The sequence below is a fragment of the Thalassophryne amazonica genome, chromosome 7 (genome assembly GCF_902500255.1).
Source record: "Thalassophryne amazonica chromosome 7, fThaAma1.1, whole genome shotgun sequence".
NCBI lineage: Eukaryota > Metazoa > Chordata > Actinopteri > Batrachoidiformes > Batrachoididae > Thalassophryne > Thalassophryne amazonica.
Genome location: NC_047109.1, coordinates 16,366,105 through 16,392,446, shown reverse-complemented (window position 1 = coordinate 16,392,446; position 26,342 = coordinate 16,366,105). Strand labels below are relative to the sequence as shown.

Below are 26,342 nucleotides of genomic sequence, written 5' to 3'. Positions count from 1 at the left end.
TGTGTGTGTGTGTGTGTGTACATGCACATCAGCTGTTTCCTTAATGTTTTATGTTGCCAGTTTTGTTTCCACTCACTCAGTTTTCTGTCTTTTATCTGTTGAGAGTCTGAGTCTGTTGACAGTCTTGACCGCAGCTCTTTTTGATGTTTCACAAACTGAACATCGCTCACAAGTGAGCAGCACTCAAACTCAACAGTTTCACCACATGAAGCAAAAAAACAAACAAAACATCAATAACAAGAGCAGTCAGAGATTCCTGACGTCCGTCAATCTGGATCCGGATCACTTCCAAAATTCAGCAGAGTCTTCTATGCCCTAACATCTATCTGTGGGACAAATTTGGTGAGAATCCGTGAAGTAGTTTTGACGTAATCCTTCAAAGCCTATATAAAGTGAAATCTTGATCCACAATATGGATCCGTATCTGGATCACTTTCAAAAGTTAATGGAGTCTTCCATGGCCTAATACAGGGGTGGGCAATCATGTGCCATGAAGGGCCAAAGCACTGCAGGTTTTCCTTGCTACCAGTCACCTCAGCAGGTGATTTCATTAATGATCAGGTGTTTCAGCAGGTAATTTCAAGACGACCAGATGTTTATGTTCAAGGTAGAAGCTCATCAGCAACCCACCTGCTGAGGTGATTGGTTGCAAGGAAAACCTGCAGTGTCTCGGCCCTCGTTGCCCACCCCTGGCCTAATATGTATCTGCAGTGAAAACGTCGTAAAATCAGTGCCGTAATTTTGATGTAATCCTGCTAACAGACAGACGGACAAATAAATAAACACAAACGATTTTATTACATCCTTGGCAGACGCAATAATGTGTCTCATGTCATCTTCAATATGCATCACTGCCAAGTACTTGGAACTGAATATTAAATCATTTCAAATATGTATATTCAACCAAATGTAAAGCAGCTTACGTTTTACCAGAGGACTCAGATCTTTAAGTAGTCACTCGGAATCAGTTAAATAACATCAATAAACAAAAGCAGGTGTTTCGTATTAGTCATGAGCTCTCAACAATAAGACTTTCCTGAAAATATCAATGTTCTCACTCATCTCTTATCATTTACAGATCACCTACAAGACATCCCTTCCACCACCCCACTGCCACCAGATGGTTGATGACCTCTGCTTGAGGGCCGGCTCCACTCCTGCCAAACACTTGCACCAGGAGGATCTGGCTGCAGAATGTGGAAAAAGTGGAGCTCCACTAAAGACCGGAACCACGTGACCTTCATTAACCCTAACCCTTAACCTAAATCCAATGAGTGTGGCAAGAGCGGAGGTCGAGAGCTCCAATCTGCAACCACAACCTTCAGGCTTCATCTTCCAAGAAAGTTCACGCAGACAACGTTGACCATAACATGTTCCTGTCCAATGTGCTGACTAAATGGTAGAGACATTGCCAGGATCAACATCTATACAGGATGAGTAAAACTGGTGTCACAGACCAAACGGTCCCCCCTTAAAAACCGGTCCGTCTTTTGCATCTGCGCATGCGTCATTTCGGACGAAATGAGATGAAATCTCTTCACGCAAAGCAATCAAATGGATTAATGGGATTATTAACTGTTGTGTGGGCCGCCAGAAGAGGAGGTACTGCTGGCTCACCACCACCAGATGGCGCCCTGCTTGGAGTGCGGGCTTCAAGCATGAGAGGGCGTCGGAGCAACGGAGAGTGACAGCTGTCATTCATCATCTGCACCAGCTGTCACTCATTCACCACATCACCATAAAAGCCGGACTACAACTCCACCTCCCGCCGAGAAATCAGCAACCAAGAGGTAACTCTCTCTGTGGTAATTTTCTCTGCTAACTAAACTCTTCTTTGCAGCCGTTTGCCCTGTGGTGTACTTATCCGAGCTGGAGTAAGAGCGTGACTGCGACGACTTCGCATCACGCTCCATAGCAGATAAGTGGTTACACAGGAGCGGCACGAGTGTGTGATTGGAGGTGGAGGTGCTCCCTCCTTAAAGAACATTGACTGTGAGTGGACTACTGAGTGTGCGGATTCACACTCACCTGGATTTTCTCTGTTCTCTGCCAGCAGTACCAGGGTCGACAGCCGAAGGCAGAGGCCACCTGGGGACTCGGGACTTGGCGGCTCCGGTGTTCTTCAGGCCCGCTGGTGGTGGAAGCTGTGTGGGAATCAGCTCATCTCTCGCCAGAGGTCTCCTATCTTCGAGCCTGCCACACGTCACCTGGTGTCTCATTGGCAATCCATGTCTGTATTCCGTTGTGTGTTTTCACAACATTAAATTGTTACTGGTTGGCTTATCCATTGTCCGTTCCTTTAGCGCCCCCTGTTGTGGGTCCGTGTCATGACACCTTCCCAACAATTAACCATCAGATGATCAGGGTAAAACCTCTTATATCATTCTAAAGTCAGTTTTAAACAGAAACGAGGCCGTTTTAAGCAGAAACTCTGCAAAATTCCGTGACGCTCTGAAATATCCGACACGCAGTGAACGCATGAGCTAGCAGCTCGTTTAGCTGCTGCGCTCTGACTGCTATGATGAAATGATGCTGAATTTATGTGGAAATGATTGTTGTACAAAAGCTTCAAATATCTGAAGACTGGAGTGCAGTTTGGAGGAGAAACAAGGTGTTAATCCGTGAACTGCGTCATCGGGGGGGACCGAATTTTAGGGGGACCGTTCGGCCAGCGACACCGGATCAGCACTCTTTCCAATGACTAGAGGGCCATTGAACAAGGTGCTTAATTCCTCGTCGCTCTGTGCTGAACAGACCGGACTGAGGCTGTAAGGGACAGCTTCAGATTGGCTCTGGACCCCAATACAGAGAACCAAAACGGAAGACAAACAAAAAGAGAATTTACTGATTACAGAAGCTCTGATGAAAAATAGCTCTGATATGATGAAACAGCTGACTTTAGCAGCAGACAAAACAGGCCTGATCAGAAACAGGCAGAGTTCTGGAAGATGGCTGACCAGTCCAATCAGTCCCCGTCTGTCTGAGGGAGACAGCAGAGGGCTCGCCAAAAAACAAGCAAAGTTTTCATACCAAGCAACAAGTTCAAAAACAACAGACAAAGATCAGGAATCTGGGATGGCAGCAAAGGTCCATAAAGCCCAACGATAATCACGATGGAACGCTCTGGACACAGTCAAATACGCAAGTAATTAATCAAAGCCAGAAGTGTGAAACATGTGAAAACAGACAGAAACAGGAAGTGCATCTAAATGGAACAAACGCCAAAGAAATGTCAAAGTAAAAGCACCAGAAAATATTTACAATGAGGAATAATTAGCCAGATTAGACGGAGAATAATATTAACCCACAGAAAAGAATATTAGAAACAAAATAACAGAGAATAATGCCAGGAAACAGAACAGTGTGGAATCAAACTTACACAGCAAAATCTCCAGTGTCAAATTAATACTAGAACGTGTCAACACCGAAACACGACATGGTTCATGTCAAAAGGAGAGGATTGCTCTCATCAGCGCCCTCCTCTGGTGAAATAAATTAGGTAGTGGGGGTTGGGGGGGCACTTTTGTCAGCGGTGGAGATTTTGTGTGTTGAATGTTTGTGTTTTCAGTATCAGCAGCAGCTCAGAACAATTTTTTTCTCTTTTAGGGTTGCACTGAATTCTGTGACCCTGCATATCAGTGAAACAGCAAGGTATCGTTTTTACGATCATGTGTGTTTGTGTGTATGTGTGTGTGTCAACAAGATAACTCAAAAACAGCTGGATGGATTTCCTTCAAACTTGGTGGGATTATTACTTGGATAGATATCGAGAGGTGACTGTATTTATTAGAATTAGAATTTGATTTTTTTTGTTGTTGTTGTTGTTTAGTTGAAGGTCAAGGAAAACATGGTCCACCTTTTGTATATCTCAACAACCAAGAAGCCTGGATTGATGATCACAAGCATGTATTGATCAGCAATTGATATGAATGACATCATAATGAAGTCACAAAGAAGTCACATGATGAAGTCATAGTCAAAAACACTGTTATAGACAGATGTATATATTTACTTGTACATTTATTTTGTGGAGTGTAGAGCAGGAAGGATGTGAGTCAGCCCTCTGAGGTCTTTCATTGACACAGTTTCGTCCATAGATTGAGACAAGAACTATGAAAAATGGATCGCAATCATGAGGAAACAGCTCATTCTGTCTCCCAGCATCCTCATGTGAATGTTGTCTCCAAGCAAGAACACTGCCACATTTAGATAATGATATGTACATGATGTGAGGGAGGAGGACAGACTCCCTCATCAGCAGGTGGTCTAAGGTGTGTAGTGGTTATGACAACGTCATGGTGACACACAGCAGAGATGGAAATAGTGTCAGCGAGGAAGTGTTTTCTACCTTTTTTTTAAATTGCTCTGTGGGCGCTCAGGCTACCCTTTGTGATGTCATAATAGCTTGCATTGAGCATTTTGATCAGTACAGGTCTTGAGGTCTTACAGCATACTCACAATCTGTCCTGGTTAAGCTGCTGTCCTCTCCAGAACGTTTGGGCCGATCGTAGACGAACCCCAAACTCAGATCAACACCACATAGAACCGACAGGATCCACGCAAACTGAAAACAAAAAACATATACATCTATAATATAGATAAAGGCTTCGAGGAGAGCTGACATTTATTATTTGGTATGCTTATGTATTTTGGGTCAAGGATGCTGCAAATATTTTTTGAGAAATTATCGATTTTAGCTAACCAGTAAACAATGGATACCGTGCTGCAATGCACCATGGGAATTTTGGTTTTGAGGTTTTAAATGTTGTTATTGTGGTGCATGCTATTTTAACAGTGTTGTTAGCGTTATTGATTGATTGTGTTTTTCTAGTTCAATTGGTTTAGTCAGTTTAATTAACAGTTATGTTGCTGCTACCATGAGTGGCTTAAGTGTTATGTTGGTGTTAGTGCTTTTAATGTCTTCCACCACATCTCTGTTTGTCAAATAAAAAGCACCTGTTTACAGCAGATTGCGTGCGAGTGTGCATGCGTTATTTTGATCACGCACAACCTGTGGAGAGCTGACATTTTCCATTTGGTATGTTTATGTATTTTGAGTCAAAGATGAATGGCGCCAAAACCAAACATTAATAGGATTAATATATTTAGAGAAGCTACATATATTAGCTAACAACACTGAACAATGGACATTGATACCGAACATCGAGTGAGGCTGAAGGATGATGACAAAAAAAATCCTCCTTGGCCTCCTTATTTTGAATGAGGGCGCTGCCATTTTGAATGAACACGTGTGCCATCCACCTCATCTGTGAGGTGGACCCAGTGAGGACCCAGTTGTGGCAACATCACTTCTGGTTTGCTTCTGCGTCAGATCAGTGTCCGCCTCATCCACAATGAGGACCCCTTTGTTACTTCCTTTAATGTAACAACGTTTCAATCCCATTGGATCGTCCTCTGGTCCAACCAGAGGAAGATCCCAACTTCATTGGAATTGTGGTTGTATCATTTACGTCATGTATACATTGGAAATGGATGGAAATGACTGTGGTGAACACATACTTTAAGAAAAGGGAAGAGCACAGGGTGACATATAAAAGTGGATGAAGGCGCACACAGGTGGACTATATTCTGTGTAGGAGATGCAAACTAAAAGAAACTGGAGATTGTAGGTGGTGGCAGGAGAGAGTGTAGCTAGACAGCATAGGATGCTGGTTTAGGATGAATTTAGAGGTGGTGAAGAGAAGAGTGAGAGCTCAACAAAGAATGATGAAGATGGTGGAAGCTGAAGGAGGAAGGAGGAAATTCAGTGAGCAGGTAAGAGAGACACTGGATGGAGGGGAAGCAGTTTTGGACAACTGGAAAAGTGTTGCCGATGTGGTGAGGGAGATAGCTAGAAAGGTACTGGGTGTGACATCTGGACAATGGAAGGAAGACGAGAATTGAATGAAGATTTTCAGGAAAGCATAAGGAGAAAGAGGTTGGCAAAAAGGAATTGCAGCAGGTTAGGGTGGTAAAAGATGTAGGTGGTAATGTGCTGACAAGCAAGGAGAGTGTGTTGAGAAGGTGGAGGGAATATTTTGAGGAGCTCATGAATGAAGAAAATGACAGCGAGAAAAGGCTGGATGATGTGGAGAGAGTAAATCAGGAAGTACAAGAGATTAGTAAGGATGAAGTGAGGGCAGCTATGAAGATGATGAAGAGTGGACAGGTAGTTGGTCCAGATGGCATTCCAGCAGAGGCATGGAAATGTCTAGGAGAGATGGCAATGGAGTTTCTAACCAGATTGTTTAATAAAATCTTGAACTTTATGTGTGACTGACAGTAAATTGTTTCTCTAATCACATGGTTAACAACAATATTGTGTTGTTTGCTGTGAGTCCGTGACGTAAAAACAGGATGATAAACACATGACTAGAATTTTAAAAATACATTTTTAAAAAGTTCTCCAACCCCCACTTTTCTTTTCAACTTGTATTTCGCACCTCAGAGCGCTTTTATGCTCCTCGGAATGAAAAGTCACTCCTCTGAAATTCCACCTGGCTCACATGTGACCCGATCCCGGATAAGCGCTTGAAGATGAGTGATGAGTGTGAGAAAGCTCTTAACGTGTTACTAAAGGAATCTTTCAGTTGGTTTCTTTGCCGGGGACATGGAGTGCTGCCTGCATGCTGTCAGTTTAAAGTGAGCGGAGACCACCCGCGTCCGCAGGGGTCTGACGCATCACAGCCTCCTGAGGGGAAAAAAACTGCAATTGTTCTGCAAATTGTCAGCAGCAGGAGGAAAAGAAGTGTGAAAGAAGTCCACATCCACAGAAAACTCAGAACAAGATCAGCGAATCTCTTTTCCACCTCTGTGCGTAACGCAAGTAATCAAAATCCGCTCTTTAGCGCGTAATGACGCATGAATCTGCGCACTGCCCTCTCCAAACTGCGGTGAGTTGCAGCTCAGAGTTGCACACGTGGACTCTTAACGTACCAGTTTATGCAGCAACATGTCTCCTCTGTCCGGGTGAGAGCCGAGTTCTGCGATGTAGGTCGGAGGGGATACTGAATCCAAAAACCGCCGGAGAGGAGAACCAGCAGAAAGAGAAGAGGGAGGGGGTTGGATCAAAGCAGCGGGCCACATTCTGATTGGTGCGAGGCTGGAGGAGGGCTTTCATCGTGGCTCACACAAACGCTTACAGCTGCAGCTTCCGCTCTCACAGAACCAGAACCAAAGCATGGCCAAAAAACCGCTCTGATTTTAATAAATACGCAAATTACCAAATAAGCAACCTGGCAACACTGTGCAGAAGGAAGGCGCATGTTCCAGGGTGACAGCAGCTGGTGCTGTGATAAGCTTTTTGACTGAAAGATATGAAATCACAATGATCTGCGTAGTTGGTGTCATGCTGAGGTGATGCTTCTCTACCGCAAGAATAATAAAATAATAAGGGAAAAAATGGAAATGATACAGGGAAATCCTGGACGGTTGTTAGTGTTCTACTGTGGGCAACAACGTTTTTTAAACCCAACCAAAAGTGGATTATGTCAAATTTACATAAGGAGCTCAAAATCTTTTTCAGAAGATTTCCTACACAGGCCCTGAGGCCTGTTGATGCCCATGTTCATCCCTGGATTCTGTAGCATAACGTGGATGAGAGTCTGTGGCTCCCCTGAACAGAACACCTGTCTGGCACTGCTTAATTCCTCATTTAAGGTCGGTACCCATGACCAGATGGGTGGACTGAGACAATGCAGAGAAAGCAATTTGTCCAAGGACACAGACACATACACTGGGAATCAAACCAAGGTCTACAGGTTGGTAATCCAACTTCTGTCCCACCAAGCCACCTGAAGTTGGGTTAAATTTCCCATATTTTCTGTTCTGAAGATAAAATGACTTTACACAAAGATTCTTGTGTGTAAATCCACCCAAAGGAAACTTGGATTCAGTCAAATTCTAACATTCACAAACAGAAAAATGACATTACATACAGCATATTGCATACATACACACCCACAACTAACAGGCAGAGAGGAAAGGGAAAGGTTGGAGCCGCCAGGCTTCCCTTACATGCTGCTTGCTGGGCTTTGGAAGTGAGCTGTGGGGATGCGGCTCACCACAGTGGTACCTGTGTGTGGAGCGTGCATGAGGTCGGCTCAGATTGTGTTTGTGTAGAGGTGTGTGTGGTAGAGAGCCTCAGACTGGCCGCTTAGCACCGTTAAAAGTGGAGGAGATCCTGCAGGAGCTGCACTGAGTGTGGTGCCTGGACATAAGGACGCCTCTGAAGAGTTAATGACTCTGCAGACAGAGCCCAAAGTCCAGTTTCCTCCTCGATCATCCCAGAGTGCATTGTTGTTTTTGAAACAAAAACTCTCATGCATAAATGCTGCAGTATTCAACTGAGGATTACAAAGTGTTTACAAACAGAATAATTTTAATAATGTCCAATTTGATCATGGTCAGTTTTTACCAAAAACCTCCTACAAACTGAAAGTGACTGTTGTCACCATTTTGGTTGTTTTTACTCCATTGCATTGAGTCATAAATAGTCCAAACTGTACCTTTTTTGAAATCCTTTCCACTATGATTTAAACAGTTTTGAATTGTTGACCCCTGTGTAATTTTTTATTGACCCCTACCTGGCTACAACTGCCACCCTGTGATACCCACCATACATTTTTGTGTGGGCCATGGTACACTGAGGTTGCATTGTAAGTGTTGTTTCGTGCCAATTCCTGCAGAACTGTTCTGAAATCTACCTTCTGAGAACCTGTCCATGTTTGACCAGCTCTTTCAGAGGTTGAACTGATGGAGAACCTGGTTGTTAGGAAATTTTCCTTAAATTGGTTTCATAGAAAGTAGGTCACACTGTAAAAATGAGGTGTGATTTCCTGAGCCTGGTCCATCATAATGATGCCTCATTACAGAGGAGCCAGTGACTTGATCAAGAGCACGCCAGTGTATCACACGCCTGGATAGTCAGAGGTGGATGTAAGAACCTCTAGCAACATCTCACAGTTATGGAGGACATATACTGCATTTTTTTTCTTTTCTTTTCTTTTCTTTTTTCTTCCATTATGTAGCTCCATGTGGGACCTGGGTCTTTATAAGACTGAAACTGGTATTCTACTGTTTGGATTATGTCCTTACTGTTCTGTGTTAATATCTTTAATTGTTCTGCAGATGTCATGACAGTGATCAATCAGACAAACTCCTGGATGGTAAAACCTCCTCTGTGGCTTTTGTCCACCAGGATGGTAGATATCGCCAATCCAAAGGGCAGCAACCCAGGGGGTGGACTGTGGGTTTGGAAGAGGTTTGAAATGAATGATTGCAACAACAGCAGAATGTTTGTGTTCCTGCAGCGCTGACCTTCAGCCTGTGAAACATCATCCTGTGTGCATTAAGGCACGTGGGCTGGTGGGGGGCCTGCGGCTTTGAGATGTGAATTAAACAACTGACACATTTGGACTGTGATCAGATCAATGTGAATGCTGGCAGGAGCCAGACTGTCCACCTGCCGCCCACTCGGACTGACCGCCGCGCAAAATCAACTTTGCGTAACTGCAATAAAGATCATTATGACTTACATACAACCTTCATGCTTGTAAGTCAATATGTTTAATGACGTTGTTATAGCAGCAACGCTGTCTTTAAGAGTGTGTAGGTTTGACCTTCTGGAGTTTGAGCTTTGAGGTAACATGATGTGTTTGCCTTGGCAGGGGGAAGCGTTCTGTGCCGGCTCACAAGGCCAAAGACACGTGGGACCCCCTGGAAGGGAGCAAAAATAATGAAACCTGAGGAGATAATAAAAGGCACCAGAAAGCAACACAAAACCTTTTTCAGCTCTGGACTCAACATAACAACCACACGGTTTTATCAGAACTCCCCCAGCAGTTATAGCTCCATGAAGCTCAAGATCATGATTCTTCATAAATATTTGTTGCTAGAGATTAGACAGTGTCATAGGTCCACATTTGTGGGACATCCTGAGAATAGGAGGCATCCACAATAAGTTGCTGGACATCATACACAGGTATTGTCAGCGCTGTGTGGACCAGGGACTGTCTCTGACTTCTTCCCAGTGAATTATGGTGTTTCTGGTGTTTCCAGTGAATTATGGTGGGAGAGGTGATGGTCTAGTGGTTAAGGTGTTGGGCTTGAGCCCAGAAGATCAAGGGTTCAAATCCCCGCCTGACTGGGCAAGGCCCTTGGCCAGGCCCTTGGGCAAGGCCTCTAATCCCCCATTGCTCCCGGTGTGTAGTGAGCGCCTTGTATGGCAGCACCCTGACATCGGGGTGAATGTGAGGCATAATTGTAAAGCGCTTTGAGCGTCTGATGCAGATGGAAAAGCGCTATATAAATGCAGTCCATTTACTATTTACCATTTTCTCAGAGATGCATTCTGGCTCTCGCATGGACCAGGTGCTGGGTAGGATTGTTGAGTTCAACCACTTGGGTGCTTTTGTTCATAAGAACAGGTTTACTGGCCTGAAATTTGCCGATGATGCTGAGATGTTTGTGGAATCAGTGTGTACCCTGATTGCAGCACTTGAGAAGCTGAGTGAGGAACTGGAGTGTCTGAGTTTGTAATTGTTCTGGATCCAGACTAAGATGACTTAATGGACCTGGCCATCAGTGTTGTGGCCAGCCTTTTGTCTGCCTCTCTCCCCTTCTCTTTCTCTCCTCTTGTGTGTTGTTTGTCTGTTTTCCCTCCAGGTGGTGCACTGCAGAACCGAGGAACACCTGTTGCTCATCATCTACTTGCACGTGACACTCATGAGCGGCTCATCAGGAGTGGGTTACTTAAACCTTGGCTTTGAGCTCAGTCAGTGCAGGATTCTACATGTTGACTCTCCATTAGAAATCCATGACCTTGTCTACGCTGTCGCTTCCAAGCCCTCTGACGTCTGAGCTTTCTGCAGCTCATCTTAAGGTAACCTGGACACCTCTAAATCCCATTTTACAGCTCATTGATCTTTTGGTATTTCCAGACTCTTCCCTGTGTGGCTTCCATGCTGCATGCTCCTGGCTCCCACGCCACCTTCTGCACAACGTCACATTGGAACGTTTCTGCTCTCAGCCTCAGAGCGCATAGCTCTGCCACATTCAGCTAAGTTCCTGCATGTCTGTAAGATCTCGTTCTCACGCTGCTCCTGTTTGTGACTGTGCATGACCAAGAACTGTTTTCAAGAACTGTATCCAAGAACTGTTTCCAAGAACTACTACCAAGAACTAGTTTCCAAGAACTGTATAAGTGCTGATGCAGAACCACTAAGAACTTTCAAGGCCGATTCTAAAGTCAAGTCCTGCTTAATTGGAACTATGTCACAAGACGTGCAGCACCTGACCTCTGACCTCTGAAGATAATTCATGAACTGTGAATGATTTCTGAACAGTGAACCTTATTTCCTAGATTGTGAACTTTATTCCCTGACCTGTGAACATTCATGTTTAAAGCCAAGGGTGCCCAAGTTCGGTCCTCGAGATCTACTTTCCTGATACTCTTAGTTGTCTCCCTTTTCCAACACACCTGAATCCAATCAAAGACTCGTTAGCAGGCTTTTAATGACCCTTTCAAGTGAACTGCTTGTTGTTAAGGGCTTCAGTGTTATGAGTGCAATCACTCACCTCTGTTCTCCTTTTTCCTAGTTCCTTGTCCTCGGCTCAGTGCGTCCCACCTGGCTCCGGCTCCAGTCCCAAATATTCCTGGATTTCAGTTCTCTGGCTCAGGAACCTGCAGCTCCCTAATTTCCACCGCTTCCAGCGGGCTGACTCTCCACTCTGCAGGCACCCCCAGCACAACATTATTATTTGTTTATTTATTGTAAATTAATCTCTTTTCATTCACTACTAGTTCCCTTCCTTGCTCCTGAGTGTTTGGGTCCATAGCATGTACGGGTTTGGTCCTATCCGAACCTCTAACCACAACAATCAGAATTGTGTCTGTGTGCAGTGAAAGTGCTGAACTTGTAGAGACATGCACTTCTCTCTGCAGTGATGTTCATGTCTCTGGATCCTCAGCCTTTGAGATGTAGAGACACATGGGATGAGCTTATGGAGTCGTGAGCTCACTCAGCAGAGGTGTTTGGTGATGCCAATACCTCCGCAGGAGAACAAAGGTCCGTGTCTTCAAGGTCCTGGTGCTTCCCAGCTTCATGTATGGTTGTGAGACTTTCTCCTCAGAGGATCCTTGAGTACTGCTGGAATAATTTGGTGCCAAATGAATCATAAATTAGGGAGATTCAAGTGAGGTCGATCGCTTGTATTGTGAGGGAACATCTGTTCTCCTGTCAGCACTCAGGTGATTCAATGTTAAGGACAGCAGTAGCTTCAGAGGTCCAAGCTGATGCCCACCGATCACCTGGTTGCACCAGATATATGTTGTGGCATCAGTGCATGCTCCCAGACCTGATGGGTCCACATAAACAGGAACCAAGTGGGAAGTTTATGTGTGCTGTCATTTATTTTTCTTTATGGGGTCAGAATGACCAGCTGTTATCTCCACTGCGAGGAGGGTAGCCATAGCGCTCACATTTATCCCCTCCAGGTCTTTGTGACATCATAAGGCTCAGTGATACAGTCTTGGATAAAGATTGAGCTAAACTGAAATAAATCAGAACTCAATTAATGAAACTGAAGCAACAGATAAAAGAAAAAAAACTTTTGAAATTTGAACCAGAGTTTATTCGGCTCCCGAGACAGAAATCACATTTTCCATCTTAATCTGTAAAAACAGGTTTTGGTTCTTGGTGTCTTCAGATAGCAGCAATCATCAAAAAATATGTCACTCCAAAGAATATAGTGCTCCACACAGGTAAGAAAAAGAGGAAAGAATGAGTCACAACTAAGAAGAAAACAGTCATTTATCATTTATCAGGAAGATGAAGCTTTGTGGTTTTTCTATAGAAACAGTCTGAAAACCAAGTGAGGATTATTTCTTTTCAAGTTCGTTCAAAGTCTTTGAACAGATGTGGCAGTGAGCTGATTGTTTCAACTCTCTGACAGAAGCCCGTCCAATCACACACACACACACACACACACACACACACACACACACACACACACACACACACACACACACACACACACTAATCACTCTCATATGATAAATATGTTGACTCTTGTTACCCTTAAAGAGCTCTGAGCTGGTTTTATATTTGCTGCTGTGAACATCATTAAGCAAAGAGACCAATGACAGGCATTATATATATATACGTATATACGAGGGTAGGCTGAAAAGTTCTAAGGCTCCCCATGAAGGAGTAATCCATTAACTGCATTATAGTGAGCCTTAGAACTTTTCAACCTACCCTCATATATATAGCCCCAAATCAAATCACAACAAAGCTGCCTCAAGGAGCTTCACACAAGTAAGATCTAACCTTACCAACCCCTAGAATAAGCACACAGGCGACAGTGATAATCTGATGATATTGAGAAATAAACCTCAAGCAGACCAGACTCTGCTGTGAATTTTAACTCATTTATTTACTTCTGTGTGGATCCTGTGTGAGCCTTAGGACTGGTTAGCTTATTCATTATTGGTTAGCTCGTGCTTGCTTAGCTATACTCTTGAATTTCCTAGTGCACAAAGTACACTATTTTACACCCTCCGTAAATCATGCATGATGTTGGAAGATAGGGTGGCTCTCTTAGAGAGCCGTGTCCGTAAGTTAGAACAGCTTCTGTTATGGGCACTCCAGATGAGGTTAGTGTTGGGCCAGCTAGCGTACCCATTAGCATCAGCCTAGAAACGCCGGCTGTGGAGGACAGCTTTTGGACTGTGGCTAGGCGGAAGAAGCCCTGTAGGGCTTGGTGCCCGGTTGTGGTACCCCAATCACACACACCACTGCAAACTGTGAATCGGTTCTCCCCCTTGGATTTGCCTGATGTGAATTCTCTGAGCCCACGAGTGACTTCCACTCTTGTCTCCAGGCCGAAACGCCGGACTTTAGTGATAGGGGATTCTATCACCAGCAAAGTCAGGTTACAGACGCTGGCTGATGTTAAATGTATTCCTGAGGCCAGAGCTCCAGACATTGCATCCCGTCTTAGGATGCTGACGCTGCAGAAGGAAAGACAGACTAAGGAACATGACATGAGATATAGTCACATAGTTATTCACTTCGACACAAATGATGTCAGGATGAAGCACTCAGAGGTCACAAAAATAGACATAGAAAGGACTTATGACCTTGTCAGAAAGATGTGTCAGCATTGATTAATAGTCTCTGGTCCCCTCCCCTCCCGGGGTACTGATGAGACATTTAGCAGGCTGACATCATTAAATAGGTGGCTGGCGCAATTTTGTGGACAGCAAGGCTTTAGCCTTATTGATAACTGGCCTTCGTTCTGGGGCCGCCATGGCTTACTGATGCCGGATGGCCTCCACCATACTGGGGAAGGCGCCGCCATCTTGTCTGCGAACATAGATAGAGCTCTACAGGAAGGGTAACATTAGGAATTTACAACAGGCCATGCTGCAGGTGATTAGAAACCCTGTAAGGTTTATGATGAATGTGTTGTGTGGAATCCATTAGCTTAGTGGGGGGAAATTACTGCAGAAGTGCAATTTATCTGTCAGGGAGGGAAATTCAAGAAGTTGAGACTGGGGCCTGCTTCTGTAGATGTGTCAATAAAAATCATAGAGAGATATGCTTTGCAAAATTAATACCCATTACTACATTGGATGATGTTGAAATTGAGGATGGCCCAGTGGTTGTTCCAGCAATATCAAAGATTTCGTGTCTGCTACCTACAATGTGCGTGGAATGTCTCAAACCTAAACCCACTTCTAGGCATCTTATATATGCTACTCTGGAACCACCCCTAAACCCAAACAGTTCAACTTTCAACCCCACTGAGGTCCTTAGTCTGGGTCTCATTAACATAAGATCACTATCCTCAAAATCATTGTTGATTAATGATCTAATTATTGATCATCACTTAGATATGATTGGGTTATGTGAAACCTGGCTTAAACCTACAGCTGTCCTCCCCTTAAATGAGGCCTGCCCACCAGCATACACATTTAGTCACGTCCCTCATGATGCGAAGCAAGGCGGGGGTGTTGCTCTTATTTATAAATGTAGGTTTAGCTTATTAGCTGCTGGGGGTCACAAATATAACTCGTTTGAGCATCTGATTCTCTGCTCTGCTCAACATATTACGCATTGCCAAGGTCAGAAAAATAAAAATCAGCCATATTACTTTGTCACAGTATACAGGCCTCTTGGCCCATATTCTGAATTCTTAGATGAATTTGGCGCGTTCATCTCTAACTTGTCAACTAATGAAGAAAACATTCTGATCATTGGTGACTTTAACGTTCATATAAATAAGCCTTCTGATGCCCTCTGCAAATCATTTATGAAAATTGTGAATGCATTAGGATTTCGGCAATGCATTCAGGACTCAACACACATTAGTGGTAATACCCTGGATTTGCTTCTCGCATGTGGTATTGCTGTCACGAATACTGACATCATGCCTCTTGCGTCAGTGGTCTCTGATCACTCACTTATTAAGTTTACAGTTTTGCTGCCGTATTTAGTGGAACAACAACCTTATATATCACTACGGCAATGCATCAGCTCCTCAACTAAGACTGAACTTGAAGCTAGACTACCTGATGTCTTAGCTTCACATTTGGCAAATATCCAATCAGTAGGCAGTCTTGTGGATAGTTTAAACTCTGCTCAAAACTATACTCGACATGACTGAGCCACTTGTGTTAAAACCCCGCTCCCCCAAAACACAGTCACCTTGGTTCAATGATTACCAGCATGACCTCAAGCATAAGGCTAGAGGTCTAGAATGGAAATGACGTAGTTCAAAATTTTAAGTATTCCACCTTGCGTGGCATGATGCTATCTTAGACTATAAGCATGCATTACTGGCTACAAAGCGGACCTATTACTCTGATTTGATCAACAAAAACAAGCATAACTCAAAGTTGTTGTTCAACACAGTGGCAACACTTATTCATTAACAACCACCTGTAGTTCGCTCTCCTTTTACAGCACAAGATTTCCTGGATTACTTTGGGAAGAAAATAGAAGACATTAGGTTAAACATATCCCATCATGCCTTAACCCAGCCACTACACCCTGCTATTGAGGTGGTTGCCATTACTGAGGTATTACCTAGATTTACAGAATTTGAGAGTATCTCTTTAGGCATGCTGATGAAACTTGTAACATCAAGAAAAAGCACAACCTGTTTATTTGATCCTATACCAACTAAACTGTTTAAGGACCTGTGGCCCACTCTTGGGCCGACTGTGCTGGAAATGATTAATCTTTCTTTAGGGCCCTGTCCCACTGGCGTTTAGGAGGATTTGCGCATGAATTGAGGAGACAAAAGCTGAGCGTCCGCAACAAAGGTGGGCGGAAATGACAAATGTCCCGGGGTGGATCAGCGAATACATGAGGAAGAAAAGCGGATATAACAGGGAACAGAAGCGAAGGCGACCGCGGGGGCGCCCCCATGAGGGGCACAGCGGCCGTGATGCACTCGCTTCATCTGTGCCCACTCTGTCTGCATGCGCAACATACCATTTGCAACCGTGATGTGGCCGTGCTGGGCACGCGTCATATCTGTTTTGCACGCTGTCCCGGTTCGCCACCAAGCCGCGCCAACCAGTCGGTTGCGGATATCAGCGGATGACAGGGGATATGTGGCGCATTGGTTGTGTATGTCCTGCGTATGTCTTCAGTATGTGTTCAGGCAGTGATGCGGATCTCATCCGCAGCAGGATTTTTGAGCTGCTCAAAAGTCCTGGCTGTGGACATGCGTGCCTCTGCGGATGATCACGGACATGTTCGGATGGCGGCCGACTCATACAGGAATGTTACACAGTTATTGCGGTTGTTTGGCGGATGTGGGTCACTTTTGTGCGCATTTCATCCGCAAATCGTCCTAAACGCCAGTGGGACAGGGCCCTTAACTTCTGGATCTGTGCCTAAATGTTTCAAATCTGCAGTGATTAAACCATTACTTAAGAAACCTAATCTTGACCCTAGTGTATTGAAAAACTATCAGCAGATATCAAATGTATCATTTTGCTCTAAAATTCTGGAAAAAGTGGTGTCACGGCAGCTCGTGGACTATCTTACTGAGAATAATCTCTTTGAGCCACTGCACTCTGCTTTTAGAAAATATCATTCCACAGAGACGGCTCTCACTAAAATGGTGAATGATGATCTGCTTGCCATGGATTCGGACACCACTACAATTCTGGTGCTGTTAGATCTCAGTGCTGCATTTGATACTGTGGATCATCATATTCTACTTGATAGGCTGGAAAATCACTTTGGGATTACTGGGAGTGCCCTTGCATGGTTGACGTCATACTTGACCAGTCATTCTCACTGTGTTTTGTGCAGTAACACAACCTCTAACCTTACTGACATGAAATTTGGGGTTCTGCAGGGGTCCATCTTAGGCCCCCTGCTTTTCTCCCTTTATATAGCACCCATTGGGCACATATTGTGGCATTTTGGGATTACCTTTCACTGCTATGCTGATGATACTCAGTTATACATGCCGATAACTGCTGGCAATCTCATTCACATAAAATCCTTAGAAGATTGCCTTGCAGCAGTGAGAAGCTGGATGTCCAGGAACTTCCTACTTTTAAACTCTGATAAGACTGAAATGATGGTTCTTGGTCCAGTGAGACATCAGCATCAGTTTGACCAGTTAATGCTTAGCCTGGGCTTGTGTGTCATACATCACACTGACAAAGTGAGGTACCTTGGGGTAATTTTTGATCCTACATTGTTCTTTCACCTCCACATTAGAAACGTTATAAGGACTGCTTTCTTCCACCTGCGAAATATAGCAAAGATTCTGTTATGTGTGGGATGCGGGTTTGAAGCCCGACCCAGCGTTTGACCGGACCCAGCGTAACAGAAGCAGAGACGGTTGGAATGAAAACAGATTTAATTAACAAACGGTGAATATGGTGAACAAATAAATAATAAGGTCGACGGTCTGTGAGGTGGAAGACATGGCCCGCTCCAGGCAGTTCAAAGAGGCTGGAAGTCACAGCGGCGTTGGACCAGGAGCAGAACCAGAACCACGTGGCCGCGATGGAGCTGAGTCTTGGGGAAGAGGAGAGACGGAGGTGAGTCCACTCTACAATGCCAACAGATATTTTCAAAGTGCTCACAGTCAGAATTTATACAGCAACAAACTTCCAGGCTTAATTTAGGGTCAGCATTCTCACCGGCAGGAGGTTCAAAACGCAAGCTGCGGGAGAAGCTGATCAAACAATTTACATAGCAGCTCAAACCGGGAGGCACAAGGGAATGCTAAACCCGCGGGTTCTAATAATGAAAATTATAGAAACCAAATTACTTTAGAAAGTGTGCTGTCTATCGGCAGACCTCACGAATCCTCTCCTCTTCACCAGAGACATAAACGTCAAACCTGAGTCGGCTTCAGCATCCAACGTAACGGTGTCACAAAGTCGAGTCTCTGGCGCTGATCTTCTGCATAGTCAGGGTTTAAATGCAGCAGCCCCTGATCAGGTAGAGATGAGCTGCAGGTGAGATTCCTGATCAGGGGACAACTAGCTGCAGGTGAGATTCTGATCAGGGGACAACTAGCTGCAGGTGAGGTCTGCAAATTGCTCAGCTCCGCTCACGTGCCACCTGGTGGGAAACAAAGAAAACAAAAGCCAGCCAAACAGCCCAGTCCATGACAGATTCGTCCCATCCTCTCTTTGACTGATGCTGAGAAGGTGATCCATGCATTTATCTCTTCTAGATTGGACTACTGCAATGCTCTATTTTCTGGTTTACCGTAGTCCAGCATTAGGGCTCTACAATTGGTTTAAAATGCTGCAGCCAGACTTTTGACACAAAGCAGAAAGTTCAACCACATTACACCCATTTTGGCATCCTTTCACTGGCTTCCTGTCCCAGTGAGATCAGATTTTAAGGTTCTGTTACTCGTCTATAAAATTGTTCATGGACTGGCACCTCCCTACCTAGCTGACCTAATTAAACCTTACGTACCGGCCCAGGCTTTGCGTTCTCAGAGTGCAGGACTACTTTGTGTCTCTAGGGTGAATAGAAAGTCTGCGGGTCAAAGAGCTTTCTCTTATTGTGCCCCTGTTCTGTGGAATGAACTCCCTGCATCAATAAAACAGTCAGATTCTGTGGAGACTTTCAAGTCCAGACTTAAGATACACTTATTTTCCCTTTCGTGAGGCTAGCATACTGGTATAGTATAGTTCTGCGCTTTTTACTCTTTTGATTAATTTTATTAGGAAACGGAGCGTGTCGCACCTTCAACATTACCTAAATTCTGGGTCTTTTAGTGAAGCTTAGGGCTAGTGGCCAGCGATCACCTTAGTCTTTCCTGTTTTTCTTGTTGTTTAATGTTGGCAAATTATACTGTATTTCTTGTCTTTCTGGTGCCTTTTCCTCTCTGTTTAAGGTGCAGCTCCATCCAGAGATGGGTGTGGTATTTGTGTTGGAGACCCTCCTGTCCTATGCACCAACAGCATTTCCTGTATATTCATTTTGTGAATTGTTCTGTAATTTGTGTCTGTAGCATGGCCCAAGCAGAGGGTCATCTATTTGAGTCTGATCTGCTTGAGGTTTCTTCCTCAGAGGGAGGTTTTCCTTACCACTGCTGCTCTGGGGATTACTAAGGTGAGATCTTATTGGGAGAAGCACCTTGAGGCAACTCTGTTGTGATTTGGCGCTATATAAATGAAAATAAATTGAAATTGAAATTGTGGTCCACTGCCTAGGCCATTCTATCACTTACAGGGTTTTTACAAAGTTTTACAGAGCTGAAGAAACAGAAAACAGGAAATCAAAACATCTGCTGCATCAGCTTCAGGCCTGGCATCTCGCTGTCAGTCCAGCATCCTGTTGTCCACAGATGCCAATCCTGTGCAATGAGCTCCGCACCTCAGACAGAGAGAAAAAGAGCAGAATCAGTTGGCCAGAAAAACCACACCTAAGGTATATTTCATCAGCATTAAATTGACAGGAAAGCAGAGAAAATATGAAGGTGATCACCAGCCGCTAGCCCTAAGCTTCACTAACAGACCCAGAATTTAGATCAAGTTGAGACAGAGACCTGTTTCATTACTAATAAAATGAATTTCAAAGGATAGGAAGCATAATAACCTACTATGCCAGTATGCTAGCCATACAAGAGGTAGAATAAATGTGTCTTAAGTCTGGACTTGAAAGTCTCTACAGAATCGGACTGTTTTATTGATGCAGGGAAATCATTCCACAGAACAGGGGCAGGATAAGAAAAAGCTTTGTGACCTGCAGACTTTTTATTCACCAGAGGGACACAAAGTAGTCCAGCACCCTGAGAACATAGAGTTGATTTAACACTGTGGCAGAGTTGATTTGACACTAATGGAGTTGATTTGTCACTATTTTGAATGGGGCTCTATGCAAACCGTTCAGTGTTAATGTAACACTGGATAAGTTACTGTGCAGTCGTGATTAGATGAACCCTGTGCTTTTGTAGTTTTGTGTGGATCTACTAGTTAGCTAGTAGCATAAAAGATTAGGTTTCAGTCACGTCCTTAAAGCCGCCGCTGTTAAAGGGTCAGAATAACAAACAGCCTGACACCACACGGTCAACGGACAACTTCCCTCAGGGGCTAACGGATGTTTTTTTTTTTTAAAAAGATCAGGGTGTGCAACGAAGCTCTAATGAATATCTAATGAAGCTCATTCTTCTGGTCTGATCCGCCTCCTCTTTATTGTTTAGTATTATTAATAGTAATGTCGGTAAAATGTCTGTTTTTAATGATTTGTTTTGAGCACTCCAAAAACCTGCTGGTCCCACTTCATTTTAACCCTGAGTCAAACTAGAAATGCTCATCTGTTTAGACAGCTGCAGAGCCTTAGAAGTCGACTCTTTCATACCGTGTTCTTCATCTGAGGTTCTGTGCCTTGCTCAAGGACACTTCAGAAGCCAATACACATTAACAGTGATGGGAAGTGAACCGCTGGAGGTCGGCCCGCCGCCAACTTCCAGCAAAAAGTGAACTTGGCGTGTCGATGCAGGACACATGGCAAGATAGCAAAGGAAGTGAAGCGCCACATTTGGTTTTGATTTGCACCACGTGCACAGGCTGGCGAGCAGAACCTATCACAATTTCTTCAACGCTGTCGAGTCCATTTATTGCAGTTTCTATCAAATCGTCCCAGCGGCCAGCTCTTCTGCTCTTACTTATTGATCACACCTGGTGTTCTGATTAGTATATCGTCATTTGATCAGTCCACTGTGTTCCGCTGCAGTTCTACAACAGAACCAGTCCAGGCTCCCGGGTTCTGGGTTAAAGAACAGCTCAGGGTGTTTGATCAAGGTGCAGTGACTAAACCCAGTGTTACACCATCTGTCAAACGGGCACTGGGGAATAGATTGGTATCCAGTTACGGTCTGATCATGTCCACTGGCCTCGGTGCCAATTCTGGTCCCGGTTCTGTTGGTCAGTGTTGGTAAGGACAAATTTATTAAATCAGAGCCCACTGACTCATAAATCACAGACATTTGATTTGCTGTGAAGAATGGAGCTGGTTGGCCTGTCATTGGCAGTTTGACAGTCATGTGATCCTGTGACTAACCGCAGCAAAACACACAAAGACTAAGAAACAGTGCAGATGGAGGTGGGTTTTTGAAGAATTAGACAACCTGTAGCAGAAAGTCACTCGGGGACTTTATGAAATTCAGAAACAATTTAGAACAACAACAACAAAAAACACTATAATTATTGGAAAAATATTGAAAAGGCACATGAAGTTTGATGGCTGACTGGGACCAAATCCAGTTCAACATGGCAGAGTTTGAATAATCGGTACTGGTCAATTTTTACTTAACAACTATATGAAGTTAAGGTTCTGCAGAATTAAAGTAGTAATGCTGGTGTTTAAGCATCATTTGTATGTTTGTTTCTTCCTTTACTCTCCTCAGGTCCGTTGGCAAATTCCCAACAAACTCAGTATGCGGATGAACGTCAACACCAGAACACTAGTCTGATTGTGGAACTGAACCGATGAAGCCAGCAAACACTCAACCATTAGGATGAAGGCTGTTCTAACCCTAATACAATACAAAACAGGGGCCAAGGTCATTGGGACACTGGAATCAAAGGTCAGATTAAGAGGAAGTTCCATCTGATCCATGGTGACCCCTTCCTGATTGTTGCTACAGTATGCACAGCCCAGTTTCACACTTCTTTTTTTTTTTGGTGCCCCGTTTGAGAATTGCCCCATTTTTGTGACGCTTTTTTTTTTTTTTTTTTTTTTGCTATGTATAATCCTCTCGCTTCTCCTAACCATAACCATAACCATAACCCCTCCGCCCAAAGACTACCAACATTTTGTGGCTTTGTCCCGAACCATTAGATTAATGCACTTTTCGTTGTGCCATCAAGAACTGCTGGGAGACATATACAGCCAGGGGTACTACTGCCTCAGATATTTATCAAGCAACAGCAGCCTCTAGTGACCAGAAGGGCACTGCAATTACCAATAAAGCTTCATACACTGAACAAAAATATAAATGCAACACTTTTGTTTTTGCCCTCATTTCTCATGAGCTGAACTCAAAATCTAAGTTTGTGTTAGTGAGCACTTCTCCTTTGCTGAGATAATCCATCCCACCTCACAGATGTGGTATATCAAGATGCTGATTAGACAGCATGATTATTGCACAGGTGTGCCTTAGTCTGTCCTGCATATGTTACAGAAATCATCTAATCCAACACGTGGATCCAGTTGCATCTTGGACAGAACTAAAAATAAAATAGAATCAGTCAGCCAGAAAAAAACTACACTTAAGGTGTAATTTGTCAGCATTAAGCAATAGGAATGCAGAAGAAATACTAAGGTGATCGCCGGCCACTAGCCCTAAGCTTCACTAACAGACCCAGACTTTAGATAAAGTTGAGGCAGAGACCCGCTCCGTTTACTAATAGAATGAATTTAAAAGGGTAAAAAGCATAGTACCATACTATGCCAGTATGCTAGCCATACGAAAGGGAAAATAAGCGCACCATAAATTTGGACTTGAAAGTCTCTACAGAGTCTGACTGTTTATTGATGCAGGGAGATCATTCCACAGAACAGGGGCACGATAAGAGAAACTTCTGTTACCTGCAAACTTTTTATTCACCGTAGGGACACAAAGTAGTCCTGCACCATGAGAATGCAGAGCCCGGGCCGGTACGTAGGGTTTGAGTAGGTCAGCTAAGTAGGGAGGTGCCAGTCCATGAACAATTTCATAGGTTAGTAACAGAACCTTAAAATCTGATCTCACTGGGACAAGAAGCCAGTGAAGGGATGCCAAAATGGGTGTAATGTGGTTAAACTTTCTGCTTCCTGTCAAAAGTCTGGCAGCAGCATTTTGAACCATTTGGGGACCCCTAATGCTGGACTGCGGTAAACCAGAAAATAGAACATTGCAGTAGTCCAACCCTTACCAAAAAGTAGTATATGCAAGTATGTTTCAAGTATACTTCTAGTTTACTTTTTATATACTTATAAGTACTATTTTTTGGTAAGGGAATAGAAGAGACAAACGCATGAATCAGAGTCTCAGCATCAGCCATAGACAGGATGGGACGAATCTTCGCTATATTTCACAGCTGAAAGAAAGCAGTCCTCATAATATCGCTAATGTGGAGGTCAAAGGACAAGGTCAAGAACCACTGTCTTTATTTAATTTTTTATAAAACAAGTATTTATCTTCATTGAAGTCAAGATAGACTTGTTTTCCAAAACCTTTTTTTCAGGAAATAGTATTTAAGTTCAACTTAAAATGTCAGGACATTGGACGTTACTTTTAAAAATGCACGTCCAATAAAGTGAGTAATGGCAAAACTGGTTATCATTTTCATGTTGTGTGGGGGGGGGGGTTGTCGGCAGCTTCTGAAAGTAACAAATAAAATAACTACTAATCTAACTTAGTTGCTTTTAAAATTGAGTAATCAGTAAAATAACTAAGTTACTTTTTCAAGGAATAATCAGTAATTGGATTACTTTTTCAAAACAACTGTGGCAACACTGGTCACCACGAGCTGAGAGCTTCCTGTTCATTTCTGTATGTCGCTATGGGCCAGCGATCACTGTGCATCTGACAGCTTCTTTTGTCCAAATTGCCTCAAATTACATCCAATATGTTGTCCAACGCGAGTTTGTTTGTCAGTCTTGCATATTTTCAGAATTTAAAACACCTTATGTTAAGTAACAGCACAGACTATGGTGTGCACATTTGCAACACTGTCTGTTGTTAAACTTACCCCAAGTCAAATACTGTTATAAAGTGAGTTCCACATACAGAAAAAAGGTGCATCTTATACTGCAGTGCGCTTCACAATGCATTTTGACAGCTGTGACTGATGCACCAGAGAATACATTATGTTAAAAGATGGAAACCACCATCCAAAAAATGAGGTTAGCTGGTCCCCACCTGCACTGATCACAATTCAAAACTTCAGAGCTGAATATGCAGTGGTGCTTACAGAGTTATTTAGGAAAATGTGGTGACCCACAGACTGACTGACTGACTTAAAATTAGGATTAATTTTCTGAGCAGGTGTAACGCTGGTGATAGCACTTGTTTGTGTTTCTAAAAGGGAATTCTTTGAACCTTTTGAAGTCGCCTTCATGTGGAGACAGACTGTCAGTGCTATGGTGAACAGGGACTTGTAGCCGGCGGGCCATGCCACGTGCTCACCATGAGGTGGCTGTGTGCACGAGGCACGCTCATACGTCAGTCATCAGCTGCGGTTCGGCTCAGTTCAGGAGGACACAATGTGCTGTCATTATGGTGTGCAAACAACATGAACCAAGAACGTGCTGAAGTGGAAACAGCATGTGAAGGAGCTGTGAAAAAAACAGCACAGAGCCACCAGAGGGCGCCATTCAGTACAGTTTCTGTTTCTGGCCCTGCTGGAGCTGATTTTGGGATCACATTTTGTCACTATGAATTCCATGACTAATGTCCAGATTAACTGATCATTGAAGAAAAGGTTGTAAAGAGACTATTCAGTTTCTTTTTGCAGAACTATCAGACTTTTATGGGACGCCAGTGCTTCGTCTTTACACATGTTCATATCACAGGAAACAGTATACCAATAATGAATGTTTATGAGTTCAATGATATGAATATTTAATTTGGTGAAAGATGGAACATACCATCTTTCACCAAATTAAATTCCATTGAAAGAATGTAAAAACATTCATTATTTGTTTTATATAACGGCTAAAATAGATCCTTGTCATTTTAGATTATATGAATTTACAAACAACAGATATTTTGTAATTAATAAACAACAGAAAAGGGACTTACATTTTGGTCACTGGTGCTTAACAGTCCAAACACAAATTTTAAATAGAACTTTAAATAGAAGGAACTTTAAATGAACCAATCCAACCAATTCCAGCACAGACTGATGCCGCCGGCCAACATCGGGCCGAGATGGGCCTTGTGGGTGATTCTTTAACTACGGGCACTATTGGCCTTGTAAATGTAATTTCCATCACACCATTGCCTTACAATATAAAGCGCCTTGGGGCAACTGTTTGTTGTGATTTGGTGCTATATACATGTGCTCTGATGTCACTGTTTATCTCCATAGAAACTACCCAAACAATCTTTCATACAAACTGTTTAAAGGGACATTACAGTGTCACTATGTGAATTTGTGGTGGAAATTACGGCAATAGTGTGGGACAACTACATTTATTTTAAAAAATCACAACAGTTGTATGACATTGAATACCCCAATTATGTTTTGATTATTTTACTGATATTTTATTCAGAGATATTTTAAAACATTAGAAAAAACATTTCTTTACCATTCATTTTTATCATTGAAGATCAAAAGTCTGGGTGTGGGACAAGCACAAAATGGCAATATTTGCATATAATGATGCTGGGAAAAGGTGAAAAAGTCATCATAGACAACTAGAACAAGTTTCTTAACACACTTTCATTGTAAAGATAACCTTAAAAGTGTGAAATTTCCCCTTTTTTCTGTTTTTCATACAATATGATCAAAGGACATAATAAGTGCCTGTAGTCTAAGAATCACCCTTGTATGCAAATTAAAAAAAAAAAAATAAATTACTATCTGAGGACTTTTTCACAACCTTTCAATATCATTGCAGTATCAGAAACATGGATGAATATTGAAAGAGGAATAGACTTTGAAATGGAGGGTTATGAACTTACATATAAAAACAGAAAACAAAGGTGGTGGAGGAGTGGCTATATATATAGATAAAACATTAAATTTTAAGGTTATAAAGAGAATGACAACTGTGGTGGATAATGTTCTTGAATGTTTATCAATTGAAATCTGCAAGAAAAATAAAATACAAATATTATTGTGAGCT

At 43.2% G+C, this 26,342-nt stretch overlaps 1 protein-coding gene across 2 annotated transcripts in view; it reads right to left on the bottom strand.

Moving 5' to 3' along the window:
• enpp2 (ectonucleotide pyrophosphatase/phosphodiesterase 2) overlaps positions 1–7,051 on the bottom strand; it is a 117,492-nt gene extending 110,441 nt beyond the window's left edge. The window contains exons 1-2 of one of the 2 annotated variants that reach the window (XM_034173898.1): positions 6,937–7,051; positions 4,459–4,564 (exon numbers count right to left, since the gene is read on the bottom strand). In XM_034173898.1, the coding sequence (XP_034029789.1) occupies positions 4,459–4,564; positions 6,937–6,954 (124 nt within the window). In that variant the 5' untranslated portion in view covers positions 6,955–7,051. The remainder of the gene's footprint in view (positions 1–4,458; positions 4,565–6,936) is intronic. The other variant, XM_034173899.1, reaches the window with a different exon arrangement.
• Between the last annotated feature and the right edge of the window lie 19,291 nt (positions 7,052–26,342).